Source organism: Cydia strobilella, chromosome 22 (genome assembly GCF_947568885.1).
Source record: "Cydia strobilella chromosome 22, ilCydStro3.1, whole genome shotgun sequence".
Taxonomy (NCBI): Eukaryota; Metazoa; Arthropoda; class Insecta; order Lepidoptera; family Tortricidae; genus Cydia; species Cydia strobilella.
Genome location: NC_086062.1, coordinates 1,370,013 through 1,386,350, shown reverse-complemented (window position 1 = coordinate 1,386,350; position 16,338 = coordinate 1,370,013). Strand labels below are relative to the sequence as shown.

Genomic DNA, 16,338 nt, shown 5'->3' with positions numbered 1-16,338 from the left:
AATGAACCTGCGGTATTTCCGGACCGATACGACCTTCAAGAAAAGAGCGTACTCCTATCTTGAAAGCCGGCAACGTACTTACAACCATGGTGTCCATGGGCAACGGTAATAGCTTACCATCAGCTTACATGAAAAAAAATACCTGCCAAGTGCGAGTCGGACTCGCGCACGGAGGGTTCCGTACCATTACGCAAAAAAAGGCAAAAAATCACATTTGTTGTATGGGCCCCACTTAAATATTTATTTTATTCTGTTTTTTAGTATTTGTTGTTACAGCGGCAACAGAAATACATCATCTGTGAAAATTTCAACTGTCTAGCTATCACGGTTCATGAGATACAGCCTGGTGACAGACAGACAGACAGCGGATTCTTAGTATAATAGGATCCCGTTGTACGGTACGGAGCCTCTGGGTACGGAACCCTAAAAAAGTACTAATCTTCAGCATTCCAAAATGTTATACGGTTTCAGACGCCTAACATTATTTTTGTTGCAATTTCCTTCACTATTTTAAATAGTCTGTAGGTAGTAAGAAAACGAAATTCGTTAATAAAATTTTATTAATAATAAAATTACACTTCATTTATACATTTGCAATTGACACTTATATTTATAATATCAGTTAATGGCACTTTGTTAGTCGCATTGTTTTGAGTTTACGTTAAATATTCTATTTTATAAAAATCTACTTGAGATTCAATGTTATTTATGTTAAGGTGCGTTGGGGTAAGATTGAATGGGGTTTTCATGAGGGGTAGGATCAAAAGTCGCCCGTAATGCTTCGGCATACGGATGATTTTACATCTTACCCCTCATGAAAAACACATGCAATCTTATCCCAACGCACCTTACTTGCAAGTTTTTTTTTTAAATTATGTATTTCTGACTAATCTTGCAAGTTCTTATATACTATCTCCTCGAGAAGTATACAGACTTAATTTATATTATACAATTAAATTACGATATAAAATGACATTTAAAAAATTTAGCACCTTTGGGAAACTTTAAAAGTCACAATGGCAGTTATGAAATTGAATTAATATTTTGTTATTTCCATTACATCGGCAAGTCATATTTTAGAACTTAAGAACTATGTTGTCAATTACATACAACTTTCATACAACAAAAATTCTTAGCATTGTCTACAAAGTTCACATATCCTTGATGACATCTGGCATCAAAAATATACCCCATAAATTCTTGAAAATGTCGACGACACGTACATTATATACTAAAGATTCCAAACGGTATTCAAGATTCCAAATGACATCCTAGATTTCAAACGACATCGTTCAACTCGTTTTTCACAAAATAATATTTAAGGTCAAACTGACATACAAAATAGTAAATGTGAAAATTATAACCATAATAGCGAATTTTGTTAATATTAGAAAATAATCGCCTATTCGCCACATCTGCACGCATCTTTAAACTTTAGCCGTCCACACTCCATAGGCCTATAAAAAGGCTTTTAATTCCATTGTATTTTAAATCTTTATTTTGATAGATAAAAATTGCATTTGTCTTGGCAATTTTTTATTTATTGGCGGCTTGAGTTTATTTTCACTTGGAATCTTGATACCAATACAGATCTATGCCTAGTTTACATGATGACACAGGGCATGGCGCAGCAGAGCGGCAGGCAGATGGGCACGGCGGTCTTCTTCTCCGAGTGCTTCTCCTTGCTGCGCGCGCCGCTTTCGTACTCATACATGCCGCGGCCGGACGCGTACGCGCCGCCGCCTTGAGCCGCTGACTGTTAGCAACAAAAACATTACATACATTTCTTTTTAAATTAAAAAATAAATAAAATAAAATTCGTTTAATTCAGACTTAATAATGGTCCATACATGTTAGTACTTAATACCTACTATCTTAAACCGGCAAAGAATTGAGATCTAACTGGCTGTCAAGTTTTGGCGACATAATCAAATACTTGCCGGACAACCTTGAAAAGCGCATTATGGTTGGCATGGTAGTGGACATCCACCAACCCGCTGGGTAGACACTGTAAAGAAGGCCTGCCAGGGATCTACACAGGCGCCTATTATAAAGAAGGCGGAAAATCGTGCAGAATGGAGACCCTTGGTGCACAAAATGCCTTGGTGCCGAGGTTTTCCCGAGGGGCTACAGTATGGGGTTCTTCAAAAAAGGAGTGTACAGGTTTTTAAAGGGTCGGCAACGCGCGTGTAATATCTCCGGTGTTGCAGGCGTCCATAGGCTACGGTAACTGCTTACCATCAGGCGGGCCGTATGCTTGATTGCCACCGACGTGGTATAAAAAAGAAAATAACGACCTCATGTCGTCGCGACCCTCAGCCATGAGGAACCGAGGAAGAAGAATCAAATACTTAGGATAAGTTGAATTATAATCATAAATCATAATCATAAATTTTTATTTGCAAGCTCAATAAGACTTGAATTTGTTTATTAGGTACCATTTACCGTCAAACCAAAGGAAGATATACCTAAGTTGTTTAGCCAAGCAATTAAGAGAAAACACAGCCAATCTAATCTTGAGCCTCAAATGTGTGCCTCACTCGTACTTGATTTTTACTTTTAGAAGCAGTCGGTAATTTTTTTGTCCTATTCACTTTTGTTTATTATTTTAAAACTAAGGTACCTAAGGTAAGGTAACATGTCGCGCGAGTGACTAAAACAAGTAAGTCTAAACTGTAAAATTATTTAATGTTAGTATGTCTCACAACAGTTTAAATTAGACTAAGGTACCTACTTATTAGGTACTGTACTTACAGCGCTTCCACCAGCCGTATAAGCAATAGGAGCATCCTTCTTCGCGAACGGCGTGTGTCCAGGTGGGTAGTACACGGCTGGGCCGGCGATGTTCTTGCTGCCCACCGCTGGGGCCTTCGCAGTAGGTGTAGGAGGTGGTGAGGAGGCTTGGCGGGACTCATGGGAGACTTCTAGCTTGCGGCGCACCACGCCGTCAGGCTGGGAGACTGGGAATCTCTGAGAAAAGAAAAAAAAATAGAATTATTTGGCTTGTCTTATTTGCTTGATGCCGTTTTTAGTGCTGGTTCTTAGTAGTTCATCAAAATTTTAATTGCTTTATACAGAGATTGGCAAAACGCGACTCACAAGTTATGGATTTCCTTAATGTCTTGTAAACATTTGGACATTTTCCCCAAATTTTTAGAAATTTTCTGCAGCTTGCACATTAGTCAGGACGTATTACGATACTCATCAATTCATTTTTAATCTAAAATCATTACCGCTTCAGGGAAGTCAGCCAGCAGATCATCCAGCCGCTTGGGGGGCTGCTGGTCGCGCTGGGAGGGCGTGGAGGGGCGCGGGAACGGGGAGGGGGTCGCGCGCTCCGTCGTGTCGTGCCGCGAGTACGTCGTCTCGCTGTACTTGTACGCCGATGGACCCTAGATGAAAGAACAAGTTATATTCTCCATTTAACACATTAATCTCACTTAAACTATCGTGAGACATATCTCAAAATAATACGACTAAAAATAATAGTGAGTAAAAACCGTACTGATAAATATTTAACACATTTTTCAAACGAAGTTGGAGAACGGTATTAACTTTTAAGAAAGTGAACGCACAGGGGTGTCACATGTCCATTGCCAATTCTTTAAAAACCTGTGCACTTTTTTTTTGAAGTAGCCCAAACTCCAAGTTTATTGAGAAAACTTTAGTAGGGAGTTCAAGCCGTAGCCGAAACATTCACAGTAGGAAATTGAATAAAAAGTTGTTAAAAGTAAGCATCTTTCTATCTTGAATTGATAGGATATTCTATATTCAAGTTCACCATATTATAAAATGACGCTAGATTCCAAATGAAATCCGAGATTCCAAATGACATCCCCCGATTAGAAACAAAAGTTTTGTTTATCTATTTGGAATATTTGGATAAGTATACGTGTAAGTTTATCGATATAGCAATATTCATCTAATGTTTTGATTACAAGTTAATTTACCTAGTTAATCTTTCTGGATTAGCCCATTAGTTGGTGGATTTATTATTATTATTTTATTTATTAAATCAAATATTAAAAAATTACAATTTAACAAAGCTCATGGATGGTAGCGGATGCTTTACGGCATTACGTCCGCCATTTGTAAGTTTATGTATTGTGCACTAAAGATTAAATATATAAATACACATATACTTACATAAGGGCCGTGTCCATTGCGCTCCGGCGTCAGATGCGTGGTGACGGGTGCTGGAGGGTTGGATGGCAGCAGCTTCACTTCGTTGGCTGGAGACGGGTACACCATACGCTCCGTCGTGTGCTCAGATACTGCAATATTTAAACGAAATTAATAACTAGCTTAAATCTAAAATAGGCCCTTGAGGCATTGTACCAAGGATGCTGGCGGCATTTCCCCGCTGTATCGCAATGCTGATACGTTGTGCGAGAAAGCCGCCAGCTCTTCGGTCACCAGTTACGTCAACCAGACGCTTCGCGATTTCTGCAAACAACTTATGCGCGCTGGGACCCCATGGACCTGACCATGTTTATTAATAAACAATATCATAACAAAAGACTTTTTACCAGTACGGTGCACAAAACCACGCTAAGCGCGACGAGCTAAAGGCGAGACCACCTGTGGGCATACTTTATAATTATGTCGCAGGGGTGCTGACGTGCAGCGAGTGTGGTCATATCTAGTTGCTGCCAGTAGTGCAACAATTGGCTATTATGGCTAATATATGACAATATTGACATATATTAGCTTCGCAAAATAAGTACTTATTTATTGGTGATATAATGGAGTTTTTATTTTATTAAAATGTTGGTGGCGAACAAGCACACCGCCCACCCGATGGTAAGCGGTAACCGTAGCCCATGGATGCCTGTGACTTCAGCAACAGTGATGTTTTATAATTGTCGCACCCGTCACCGTGGTGAAATAGGGGCCAGAAGTCGGCGCACTCGATGGTTCCCCTGCAGCGGTCGCATTATTATTAAGCACAAAGATAGATATAACTATGTGAAGCATTATGTGCAAGCACCATCTTAACATTACGACATACCGTCAGTAGCGGAAAATTGGTCGCGGCGCACTCTGGTGCTGGTGTTGCAGTGTTGGCAGTACTGGCAGCCGCCGGGAGGTGGCGCCACCGGGGCACCGGCAGTCGTCGTTCGGCTCAAACTGCAAGTGATTTAATCATTCATTTGCCTTTCCGCTATAAATTATGTTCATCTAGCGATATTTAACCATTCAGGGAAAGATAACCGAGGCAGAGCAGGGTTTTTTTTGACAGTATAAGATTATATTGATAAAACTGCAAAAATATATAGTTAAAATTTATAATTGAACACAAGCGACATCTAATGTAAAGAGGAGGAAAAATAGTTTCTCCGTGTTAGAATAGATGGCGCTTCGCTCGGAGTTTTATTTGGTTTTATTCAGGACATTGTCGTACTTACGCCGAGCGTGACAGTAAAAGAGTTCTAATCTAAAAAAAAGTTTTTTGTAACAATAACAAATATTATCCTCAGAATAATGCTTTAGTTATTATTCTGAGATATTATCATTAATGTTGTGTGCTCATATTTTAGAGATGTTTACGCCACTTGCACCATTCCACTAACCCGGGGTTAACCGGTTAAATCTGGAGTTACCATGGTTACCAGTACAATTTGACACTGGGTTAACGGTTTTACGCTTATTACGAGTTTTAGGAAGGGGTTTTCATGGTCACGCTGTTGATACACCGCCATTGTAGGCAGGTTTTGACGCTGCCGCCGCCTAAATCTATCAGTGCTGCTAATATACAGGGTGGCAAAAAAATCAATGCATTTCCGTTGCCAGGGAGGTTTTGGGATTATACTGAGCAACTTTTACTATGGGACCAACCGAGAAATCGCGAAAAAAAAAATTACCCTCCCATAGTAAATGGACCAGCCAAAATGTATGAAACAGCCAAATTTTTTTTCGCGATTATGGGGTTGGTCCCATAGTAAAAGTTGCTCAGTATAATCCCAAATCCTCCCTGGCAACGGGAATACACTTATTTTTTAGCCACCTTGAATACATGGGTGTAGTGTAGTGTATTTCATGTAGTATATACTCACGTGCGGACATTTTCAGTGTCGCTAACATAAGTGTGAGAATCGTGAGTGGGGATGGGCACGGTGGTGGGGTCCTGGTCGGCGGGCACCTCGTACGTGTAGGTTTTCACTGTTGTCGTCACTTTGTTCATGGGCGTGCTAGAGCGGGACAGCTGCAATATTAAATGGACATGTTTAGGAAATGTGAGCACGTTCTACGTTGACGTAAGTCTGAGCTATAGAGTCCCCTGTTCAAAGTTAAGCCAAACATTTTTATTCTAGTACCTACGCCTAATAACAAGCACTTACTAATCGAACTTGTACATAAATCTTATCGTTGATACGTTCTCGGAAATACTACTAAGAACAACCCCCATGGTTTACCCACTAAACCCCCTCTGTTGCCGCCTCACTAGCTGCTATACGGCGAGGTCCCAGGAACGCCGAAGTACTCTTCCGCAACCTCGCCAGCGGTACTAAGAACAACCCAACCCAAGATGGTCGATGGAAGTGATTGTAATACACTTTGCTCATGCTATTGTTGTTTTGCAACAGCATACTCAGAATACGAACATGCGACGATGACCAAAACTTCTCATGCCATCTGCTCCTGACTGCCCGAAAAGTTTTTGACGGGAACACCGGACAGTGGCAAAAGCAGAAATAGGTGGAGGAGTTGGCATAATCTCCCTGCCAATAGCGACGTTAGTGGCAATACGATCTGTCATTATTTTGACTTGTGTATCTGCAGAAAGGGATAAAACATAAATTATCTAATTGAGGCTTGTAAAGTTTATGAATAAGGGGGTGGTGTAAAAACTTACAGTGCCTGAGGAGCTGGTTTGATGGTGGCAGTGCGTGCAGGCCTGAATCGGCGCCGGCGCCAGCGCGGGCACCACCTGCGGTACCACACGAGACTCTGTGGAAACATAAATATACATTGGAAATTTGAAACTAAAAACTTGAGATACACATAAACCTACCCAGTTTTGTTATATTAAATGTACTCCCAAACACATCTCTATAGTAGGCTAGGTACGTATTCCAATGTAATAAAACAAAGATGTCCCATGAAATTTTACCAGGATACCATCCTACCATAGAGTCTAATAATCATTGTAACGTCCCACAGGCATAGAGCGAAGATAGGTAAACTACGCACCACGCACATATATTCGACTCGGACACAATTGTTTTTTCAGCACATCTCATCACATTCACATGGCGACCCTGCCACACTACCCTACCTGTTTTCTCCTAACGGTACATCTCCTGCTTGATCTCCGCCGCGTGGGTGGAAGTGGGAGGAGGGCTGGAACTCCAGGAGGAAGTCTCCACACGCTCCTCTCTCTGTGAGACTCCAGTAGCCGCTAGAAAGCCTTCACGGTCGTACCTGTTTTCTCCTCACGGTACATCTCCTGCCTGATCTCCGCCGCGCGGGTTGTGGTGGGAGGAGGTGGGCTTGAACCCCACGAGGATGATTCCACACGTTCCTCACGCTTGAGGGTTGAGTAGCCACTGGAAGGAGCCTTCACTTGGGTGCTAGAAATAAGAAAACATTTGTGAAATTGTGTTGTTAACACCAATTAGTTTTATCTGTATCAGATTTGTAAACTAGGGGGCTTACCGCGAAAACCGAAATTGGCAAATTGCGGGGTTCTTTCTCTTTCAATGAAGGCGTAATAAGAGCTACAGAGAAAGGTGCCCGCAATGTGCGAACTTTGAATTTCGCGGTTATAGCCCAAGCACTTAATATATAATTAGAGATTAATTAAGTCACAAGGCATATCAAAGAACTTTATTTTACTGCACAGAAGCGCGCTATCTGATGTGCACAGAACTTAATTTTAAGAAACATATAACAGCGCCATCTACTATCGTGTGGTTCCGAAACTAATCTGCGAAACGCAGATGTAAAAGTCAACTTTAAGGCATTCTCTTTATTCAGTAAAGAGATCTGTAAGTATATGTGTACTATTTATGTAATTAAATATATCAAATTACCCTCGCTTATAGTCGAATGATGTGCTTTCAGCTGTGTCAGAAGCGTAGCCACCTGCGAAACGAAATAAACAATTAACCCTGCTTCCATGGTAATTTTTTAACAAAGTAAACATCAGAAATATCAACAGTAACGTTCGTAAATTTCTAGTCGACTGACTTATACTGGCCCCAAGGTAGGTGGTCAAATCATGTATAATTAATTGCTATAGTCCGCCTAAGCTAACTCCGCACTCCAAGCGACAGAATCTGGCAGTGCCACCAAAACATCAAGTTTCTATGACAAATAAATGACGTCTATAAAGATACTGACTTATTTAAAGGTCGCTGCCAAGACTGCTAAGTTAGCTTAGCCCATATATACCCAGAACTAGTTTCTGGTCTAATCTAAACTCCTTGACGTTACAAGCTCTCTCTCCTACAAATTTTAATGTGTAACAGTGAATTATATTCAGTGGGTCGAAAACGACCCAATGAGCATAATAAGGGTTAGACTGACTAACTATAGTAGAATAGAATAGAATATAATGAGATTTTATTCGTAAGCACAAACAAACAAGACATTACATAATATAAAAGAACATAAAATAAGATTAAAGTGCCACGAAATGGCCTCATCTCAGCATGTTGCTGGTGACTTCCAGCGCTGATCTTCCGATGAGACCATCAGGTGAGAAGAATCACGGAAGGTAACAGACAAGAAGAAAAGATACATAAAATAACATACAATGAACAAATAGTTAAATAAGAAAAAGGTACACAGCAAGAAGATACAACATAACGCTTAAATTAAAAATTATTTATATAAAGCAAGCATCGTACTTATAACATAACAGTCAGTCCCTGTAGTACTTACTCTTATACAGCTGTCGCTCTTGATCCTTCTGCAAGTCATCGAGGAGCGAGTCCAGCTCCTCCACGTTGTGCGACAGGTCTTTGGTCACCTTGCTGCTCTTCACCTTTGAGTAACCTGCAAGAAAATTATCATTTAAACGTAAGTTCAGTTCCGCAAGATAAAAATTTAATTAAAAATTAAAAAAACTGATTTTAGAAAAGAGCTGATACTCTTCAAACTGCTGGATAGATTTCTATCAAACATAGCTAAGAAATCACAATAAGAATACTCGCTTTCACAAGAAAAATCGCATCGAACTCGGTCTATCCGTTAGAGGGCTACGATGCTACAGAGAGACAGATATTGGCGTCAAACATAATATTACACCCCTCTTCTTGCGTTGGGGGTTAAAAATGGGGCTCGGTAATTTTAAATTCGCTTCACGAAACTACAAAATGTTAGTTTATTTCTTTAGTTAAGACATAAACATTAACAATAGAAAACATTATCATCATCATGGACTTATTGTCTATTGCAGATGAATTATGGTGTAACACCGGAGAAACACCTTTTTGATGGCTGAATAGACCGATGCGAGGTCGACATGGTAGACCGCAGGACAAGAGAAGTTTGCGGAAAACGGTACTGAAACGCCTCGTCGCCGTTTTTGGCTCCTGCCAGCGAGTGTAGCGAATCGACTCATCACAAATCATGATAACATCACGCGGTTATTAATGTCAATATCAACTTGACTATGTACCTACAATTTGTAAACTGTTTAACTAAGTAGATTTTAAGTTTGACCTCGATTGTACCTACCAATAATGTTTGTGTGTAAATTTTTCTCTCTTAAATCTTGCGACCATCCAAGAAAAGGGGAACATGGAAAATACTAACAAGTTCGAACATAAGAAACTTGATTACCTGGCGTAGAACTGGTGTTGGATTCGTAGTTGTATGTCCTGGTGCCGGAGGTGATGGCGGGAAGGTCGCGCTCCTCGCGCTCGTAGTAGTACGAGTTGGCTTCGGACTTTGGCAGCGTTTTTGGTGGTATTGTGTACTCCTATAATGTACAAATCAAAAGTATTAGTAAAGTACTTAAGTGAGATATCGTGAATATCAGTTCACGTCACCAGTCAGTGGTGATTGCGGAATGAAGGTGTACTGACGACCTATAATCAAGATCACAGGGAATAGTTCGATGAGGATGACGCACGACCGAATCCTTAAAGGAAGGGGCAGTCTTTCGGTTGAAATAATGAAGTAAAATATTTTCTATGCAACAAAAAGATAGTGTCATTTCAAAAACAATGGTAAGAGAGAGATAATTCTTACTTCCAACGCCTTCTCTCGAGCAATGTAGATGGCTTACTCATGGCTCTGAAAGGAGAGAAGATGTCCAGATGTCTTACCTCGACGGTGTGCAGGTCCTTGCGGTCGTACTTCCCGTGCGGCAGCTTCTCCTCACGGTACTCGTACTGATATTCGCGGTGACCGCCATTGCCGATGCTGTTAAGCTTGCTGTTCGCCGGGATCAGTTCGGATTTCAGCATGTCTGGGAAAAATAAAGTCATCTTTCTTAACTCTTCAATAATTTAATGAGCTAAGAACTTCAAAAATACTACTATCGGTTCATAACACGAGAAGGTTCACATGAGAAACATTATTATATATAAAAATACATAGCCCAGCATAATTTAAAGAACCAGCTCAACTGCCCGATATTGCTGCATTGTCAGCGTGTGTAACTGTGTAATGAATTTGTTTAAGAGTTTATTTTGGTTAATCAATTCTCCAAAAGATAGCGTTCTGTTACAGTATTTTAACTTTAGGGAATTATTACGTCTGCAAAAGAACCTAATACCTACCTTTAAATATTCGGGCATGGTGGGTAACTGAATACGGATAAATTGATGGCGAAATAAAAGGGGATAAAAGTTTAAACGATGCATGAGTTCCCGCGGCCCACATATATGGCACTCATCTATGAGGCGCTAGTGCGGAGTGCGGACGCTGACTCTCAATCCACCGTGAATGGTTTTGTACCACTGAAGGAGATTGCCAAAACGATTTCCAAAGATAGGATATGTCATATGCTCCTATTATGACTGACGAAGTGCTGACAAAGGTTAGATTTGTGCGTTCTCTGGTATTCCCAATATTTCTTTATGTTTGTGAGACATGGACTAATCGAGCAAACTTCATCATGCGTATCAACGCGTTTGAGACGTGGTGTTGGCGCCGGCTTTTACGGATACCTTGGACAGCTATGCGTACTAATCAGTCCATATTGAAAGAGCTATTACGCATAAAATGCCGGTTGTCAACGATATGCCAGGACTCATATACTTCGGACACCTCTCACGTCGCTCCTCGGATAGCCTGGAGAGAGTTATTATGACGGGTAAAGTTGAAGGCACCAGACCTCAGGGCCCTCTTCCTACTAGATGGTGTTTTTTTTTATGATATAGGAGGCAAACGAGCAGACGGATCACCTGATGGTAAGCGATTACCGCCGCCCATGGACACCCGCAACACCAGAGGGGTTGTAAGTGCGTTGCCGGCCTTTAAGATGGGAGTACGCTATTTTCTTGAAGGTTTGAAGGTTTGGTGTGCTCAAATTACTGCACCTATGCAATTAAAACTGCACAAAGCCATGCGCTTGGCGAAAGATAGAAGCCTATGGAGGAACCTGGTCTTCAACAGAAGGACATGATGTCACGACCCTCAGCATTGAGGGGCCGACTGAAGAATGAATGAATGAATTAATGTTTATTTGTATCAAACAAGCGTATATACAGAAGAAGAAGAAGGTAACTGACCGAATTGTTCCCCCGCGTAAGGCGCTTTGCCGCTGCTGCTGCTGGAGAACTCTTTAAACTCCTTGTGCTTGCTGTACGATTTCGTCGTCATCTTGCCGACACTTTACCTGGAAATAAATAAACAGATCGTTAATATATTTAGTACAAAATGCTCTTCCACACTGGCGTAGCCAGGCGTGGGCGAATGAAATAGTTATTTGTGCAACAAGAGAGGAAAGTTGGTTTTTCTTGCGAGTGTTTATTTTGAGTCCCGAGAAAGCGAAAGATTCTAAGGTAGAATCTTGAGCATAACGAGGGACTCAAAAACACGAGATGGATTTCATGGCCTTCACTAAATTAAAAAATTACATTGTTTGTGACGAAAGTAGGCTTGTTCGAGCTGCTGAGGTGAAATAGTTATTTGTTATACAAGGGTGCAAAATTGTATTTTAATCGCGAGTGTGGAATTGAATCACGAGCAAGCGAAAGGATTCTACAGTTGAACCACGAGCGAAGCGAGTGGTTCTAAAATAGAATCCTGAGCGTAGCAAGTGTTTCAACACACGAGAAGTAAAATACATTTGCACCCGTGTGTAACACAAAACTTTTCACCTCACTATAGCGAGGAAAGTGCAACATCCACAGGCGTTAGATCATTTTCATCACTGAAATCACTCATTTTTTACGATATTATAAAAAAAACTCTGGAAATTCTGTATTTTTACGTGAGAAGTTTTAAAGTAAAAATTTTGTTGACAATGTTGACATTTCTGACGTATGAAATGGCGATGATGCGTTTTGAAATTGCATCGACTCAACTTGTGCGTTCAGAATTATATTTAACATCATTATTAAAAAACAAACGTTTCTTATAGAACTTTAAGGTTTATGACCTAAAATCATTAAATAAAGCTAAATTTGGCATTTTTTATTAGATTCTCAAACCATTTGTTTAATGATAATTAATATTAAACGAATCATTATTATGAGCGTTTTATTACGTTTTGTTATCTGTCAAGCTACTTAAACATGCTCCAACCAAGGTCAAATTACTTTCCCCACTAGTGGATAAAACGCGTTTTTCCCCGCTTGTTTTGAAGGTTAAAAGACAACTTTCCGAGCTAGTGAGGGGAAAAATATATTGCTCTAAGTATCCATTGCCGTATCCAAATTTACATAATTTGCGAATGAATCGTGCTCGTCTCATTCACAGGTTTTCATCCTTGTGTGTGTATGAACTTTACCTGTGTGTGTGAGCATTGCGTAACTGCATGGTAACTGCAAACCGTTGTTCTTTCACACCTATGGGTAATTTGAGGTGTTTGTGTTCACACTTACACGAAGCAATAAATTTTAATTATAAAAACACAATACTCTATGTACTTGGAACAGTATAGCTAACCGACACTACCGACATAAAATCTGTTCTCGCAATGAAGCTTGGGGTTGGCCGGTCAAAGTATTTTACAGATGGCGCCAGCATTGCTTGCCCTGTCAATCCCTAGAAATGTGTTAAATTCTAGTTTTTTTAGGGTTCCGTACCCAAAGGGTAAAAACGGGACCCTATTACTAAGACTCCACTGTCCGTCTGTCTGTCACCAGGCTGTATCTCATGAACCGTGCAGTTGAAATTTTAACTGATGATGTATTTCTGTTGCCGCTATAACAAAAACCGGACAAATGCCGGTCGGACTCGCCCACCGAGGGTTCCGAACTTTTTAGTATTTGTTATTATAGCGGCAACAGAAAAATTTGCCTCCGTGGCTCAGTTGGCAGAAGCGATTGGACCGGTGTTCCAATGGTCGCAGGTTCGAGTCCTGCCGGAGGTGTACATTTTTCGATTTTTCCTTTAATTTAAAAATTTAAAGTACAAAGGCACATGTTACACACGTCAATTCAAATGTAATTAGAATACGGGCCCTAACCGTCTGGTTAGACAATAAAAGACCCGCTTATTAAATATACCCGACTGTAGCAAAAACAACCTAATAATGATACAAATAAAATACATATTAGCTTGTATATGATTCCTTTATAGCGCTGGGGTATCTTTATAAAGTTTGTGAGCATGTATTTGGAACGCGAACTACATCTTATAAATACATTTATGATATCTGCCTAGTTTGAAATTATTTGGGGTAGCTCTAAACATGTGTTTAAATTGATACAAGCCACCGGAAAATAATTTGGCTAATTCTACATTTAGATTTAGATAATACGTGTTATGTAGAGTTGTTAGGTTAATAGATAATCGGCGCGATTCGAGAAATGAATTAGAGATTCACTAGATATGAAATAGTAAAGATATGTGGCATTTCACGGCAAAAGGTACCTTATGGCGGCTGGCGCTTATGTCGCATAGCGTCGCAAATTATTGCGGCGCTATGCGACGCGCACAGCAGCCTACTTTCGTTACTCCCTGGAGTGACGAAAGTGCGACTTTCCTCACTCCAGGGAGTGAAACAAAGTAGCTTTTTAATTTAGTAAAGGCCATGAACTGCCACTTCATACTTCGGGGTATATTACAAAATCTAAATACATTTTAAACTTTAATATGTTCTCACTACTGAGGTGAAATAGTTATTTGTGCAACAAGAGAGGAAAGTTGGTTTTTCTTGCGAGTGTTTATTTTGAGTCCCGAGAAAGCGAAAGACTCTATAATTGAATCACGAGCGAAGCGAGTGATTCTAAGGTAGAATCTTGAGCGTAGCGAGGGACTCAAAAACACGAGATGTAAAATAACTTTGCTCTCGTGTTGCACACATAATTTTTCACCTCAGTAGTGAGAACATATTAAAGGTTAAAATGTATTTCGAATTACACAGAATAAACAGAAAAAAAAGTATTATAATATGTACGATACGATACGATACGATACGATACGATACGATACCGTACCGTACCGTACCGTACCGTAGTTCATGGCCTTCACTAAATTAAAAAGCTACATTGTTTCACTCCCTGGAGTGAGGAAAGTCGCACTTTCCTCACTCCAGGGAGTGACGAAAGTAGGCTTGTTCGAGCTGCTGAGGTGAAAAATTATGTGTCACACGAGAGCAAAGTTATTTTACATCTCGTGTTTTTGAGTCCCTCGCAACGCTTAAGATTCTAACTTAGAATCTTTCGATTACTGGGGACTCAAAATCAACACTCGCAAGAAAAATCAACTTTCCTCTCTTGTTGCACAAATAACTATATTCTGTGATATTGTACGAAGCCATACAGCGCCACATAACCTGTCAAATTCGAATTACGAAATTGTCTAAGACTACTTATCTTACACAATTGGTACTATAGTAGGTAAAAGCGCTGGTGGCCTAGCGGTAAGAGCGTGCGACTTGCAATCCGGAGGTCGCGGGTTCAAACCCCGGCTCGTACCACTGAGTTTTTCGGAACTTATGTACGAAATATAATTTGATATTTACCAGTCGCTTTTCGGTGAAGGAAAACATCGTGAGGAAACCGGACTAATCCCAACAAGGCCTAGTTTCCCCTCTGGGTTGGAAGGTCAGATGGCAGTCGCTTTCGTAATAACTAGTGCCTACGCCAATTCTTGGGATTAGTTGCCAAGCGGACCCCAGGCTCCCATAAGCCGTGGCAAAAATGCCGGGACAACGCGAGGAAGATGATGACTATAGTAGGTATAGCATAATCAAGGGCAAGATAATAAATAATGTCATTACGTCTATTTAAATGTAATTGAATAACCGCGTACACGCGGCTACTCTAAGCAGGGGCCGGCCTACGCCGTATTTGGTGGTGAAACCCAAGCCGGCGTGGGCCGCGCTTTCTTAAGCCCTTCTAATGGTAACGTGATATTGTCAGCATCAATAGTAACCTAATACGAATAATACGTGCCAAAAGTATTCGCCACCTTCTAATATTTCTACAAATCCCTATACTAATATGTGGCTTTCCATCAGAGAAGGGTCCTTAACTCCTTAGTAAATAATATTGTCTTCGGTTACCGCGATAGTTACTCATGAAATAAAACTATGAAAACGGATTATATCGCGTATATTGAATTTATAATACATCCCGACGTTTCGAACTCTTTACAGCGTTCGTGGTCAACGGGTGACTACGGGGGTATTATAAATTCAATATACGCGATATAATCCGTTTTCATAGTTTTATTCCTTAGTAAAAAATTTTTTTTTAAATAAAACCGGTCGGCTTAGTCCTTATGCTTCCTAAACTATTTTATTAATTATATTTATATTATTTTGACTGATATGCGTTAATATAAAAATTGTTAAATAAAAAAAGAAACCATCAACGCTATCTATACGAGAGTAACCCACTGGTAGTGGCGCCATCTGATCGAGAATCAAATTTTCTTGATTTTCGAGGCATGTTTTTTCCTTAGACTGTATCTTTAACTGTTATATTATATTAGTTGTTCGATTGAACTTTGACACGTTGAAACTTTTGCGATATTGCGATATACCAAGAAACAAAATCAAAGATTACTTTGGACATTTTTACACAATAAGGTCTTTATTGCACATGCATCATAACTTCATAAGACCCTTCTCTGATGGAAAGCCACATATTATAAATGCAAATTTGCTGTTGCAATGTTACCGCTTCAAGTTCAAACCTGAATTGATTTAGATGAAATTTGGTATGGAGATAGTTTGAGGCCCGAGGAAGGACATAGGATAGT

At 40.1% G+C, this 16,338-nt stretch overlaps 1 protein-coding gene, 1 long non-coding RNA gene and 1 other non-coding gene across 3 annotated transcripts in view; 2 read left to right on the top strand and 1 right to left on the bottom strand.

Moving 5' to 3' along the window:
* Nucleotides 1–15,293, top strand: part of LOC134751553 (uncharacterized) — a 238,986-nt gene extending 223,693 nt beyond the window's left edge. Inside the window, exon 2 of the long non-coding RNA XR_010128676.1 lies at nucleotides 14,967–15,293. This is a non-coding gene — a long non-coding RNA (uncharacterized LOC134751553). The remainder of the gene's footprint in view (nucleotides 1–14,966) is intronic.
* The window catches only part of LOC134751539 (uncharacterized), a 44,114-nt gene continuing 28,609 nt past the window's right edge, over nucleotides 834–16,338 (bottom strand). The window contains exons 2-14 of the mRNA XM_063686989.1: nucleotides 11,691–11,797; nucleotides 10,281–10,423; nucleotides 9,793–9,931; nucleotides 8,890–9,003; nucleotides 8,037–8,088; nucleotides 7,426–7,574; nucleotides 6,857–6,951; nucleotides 6,057–6,205; nucleotides 5,012–5,130; nucleotides 4,147–4,274; nucleotides 3,234–3,392; nucleotides 2,755–2,970; nucleotides 834–1,756 (exon numbers count right to left, since the gene is read on the bottom strand). Coding sequence (XP_063543059.1) covers nucleotides 1,604–1,756; nucleotides 2,755–2,970; nucleotides 3,234–3,392; nucleotides 4,147–4,274; nucleotides 5,012–5,130; nucleotides 6,057–6,205; nucleotides 6,857–6,951; nucleotides 7,426–7,574; nucleotides 8,037–8,088; nucleotides 8,890–9,003; nucleotides 9,793–9,931; nucleotides 10,281–10,423; nucleotides 11,691–11,781 — 1,707 coding nt within the window. The 5' untranslated portion in view covers nucleotides 11,782–11,797 and the 3' untranslated portion in view covers nucleotides 834–1,603. The remainder of the gene's footprint in view (nucleotides 1,757–2,754; nucleotides 2,971–3,233; nucleotides 3,393–4,146; nucleotides 4,275–5,011; nucleotides 5,131–6,056; nucleotides 6,206–6,856; nucleotides 6,952–7,425; nucleotides 7,575–8,036; nucleotides 8,089–8,889; nucleotides 9,004–9,792; nucleotides 9,932–10,280; nucleotides 10,424–11,690; nucleotides 11,798–16,338) is intronic.
* Nucleotides 13,424–13,498, top strand: Trnat-ggu (transfer RNA threonine (anticodon GGU)). Its single transcript has one exon. It is a non-coding gene; the product is annotated as a tRNA-Thr (tRNA).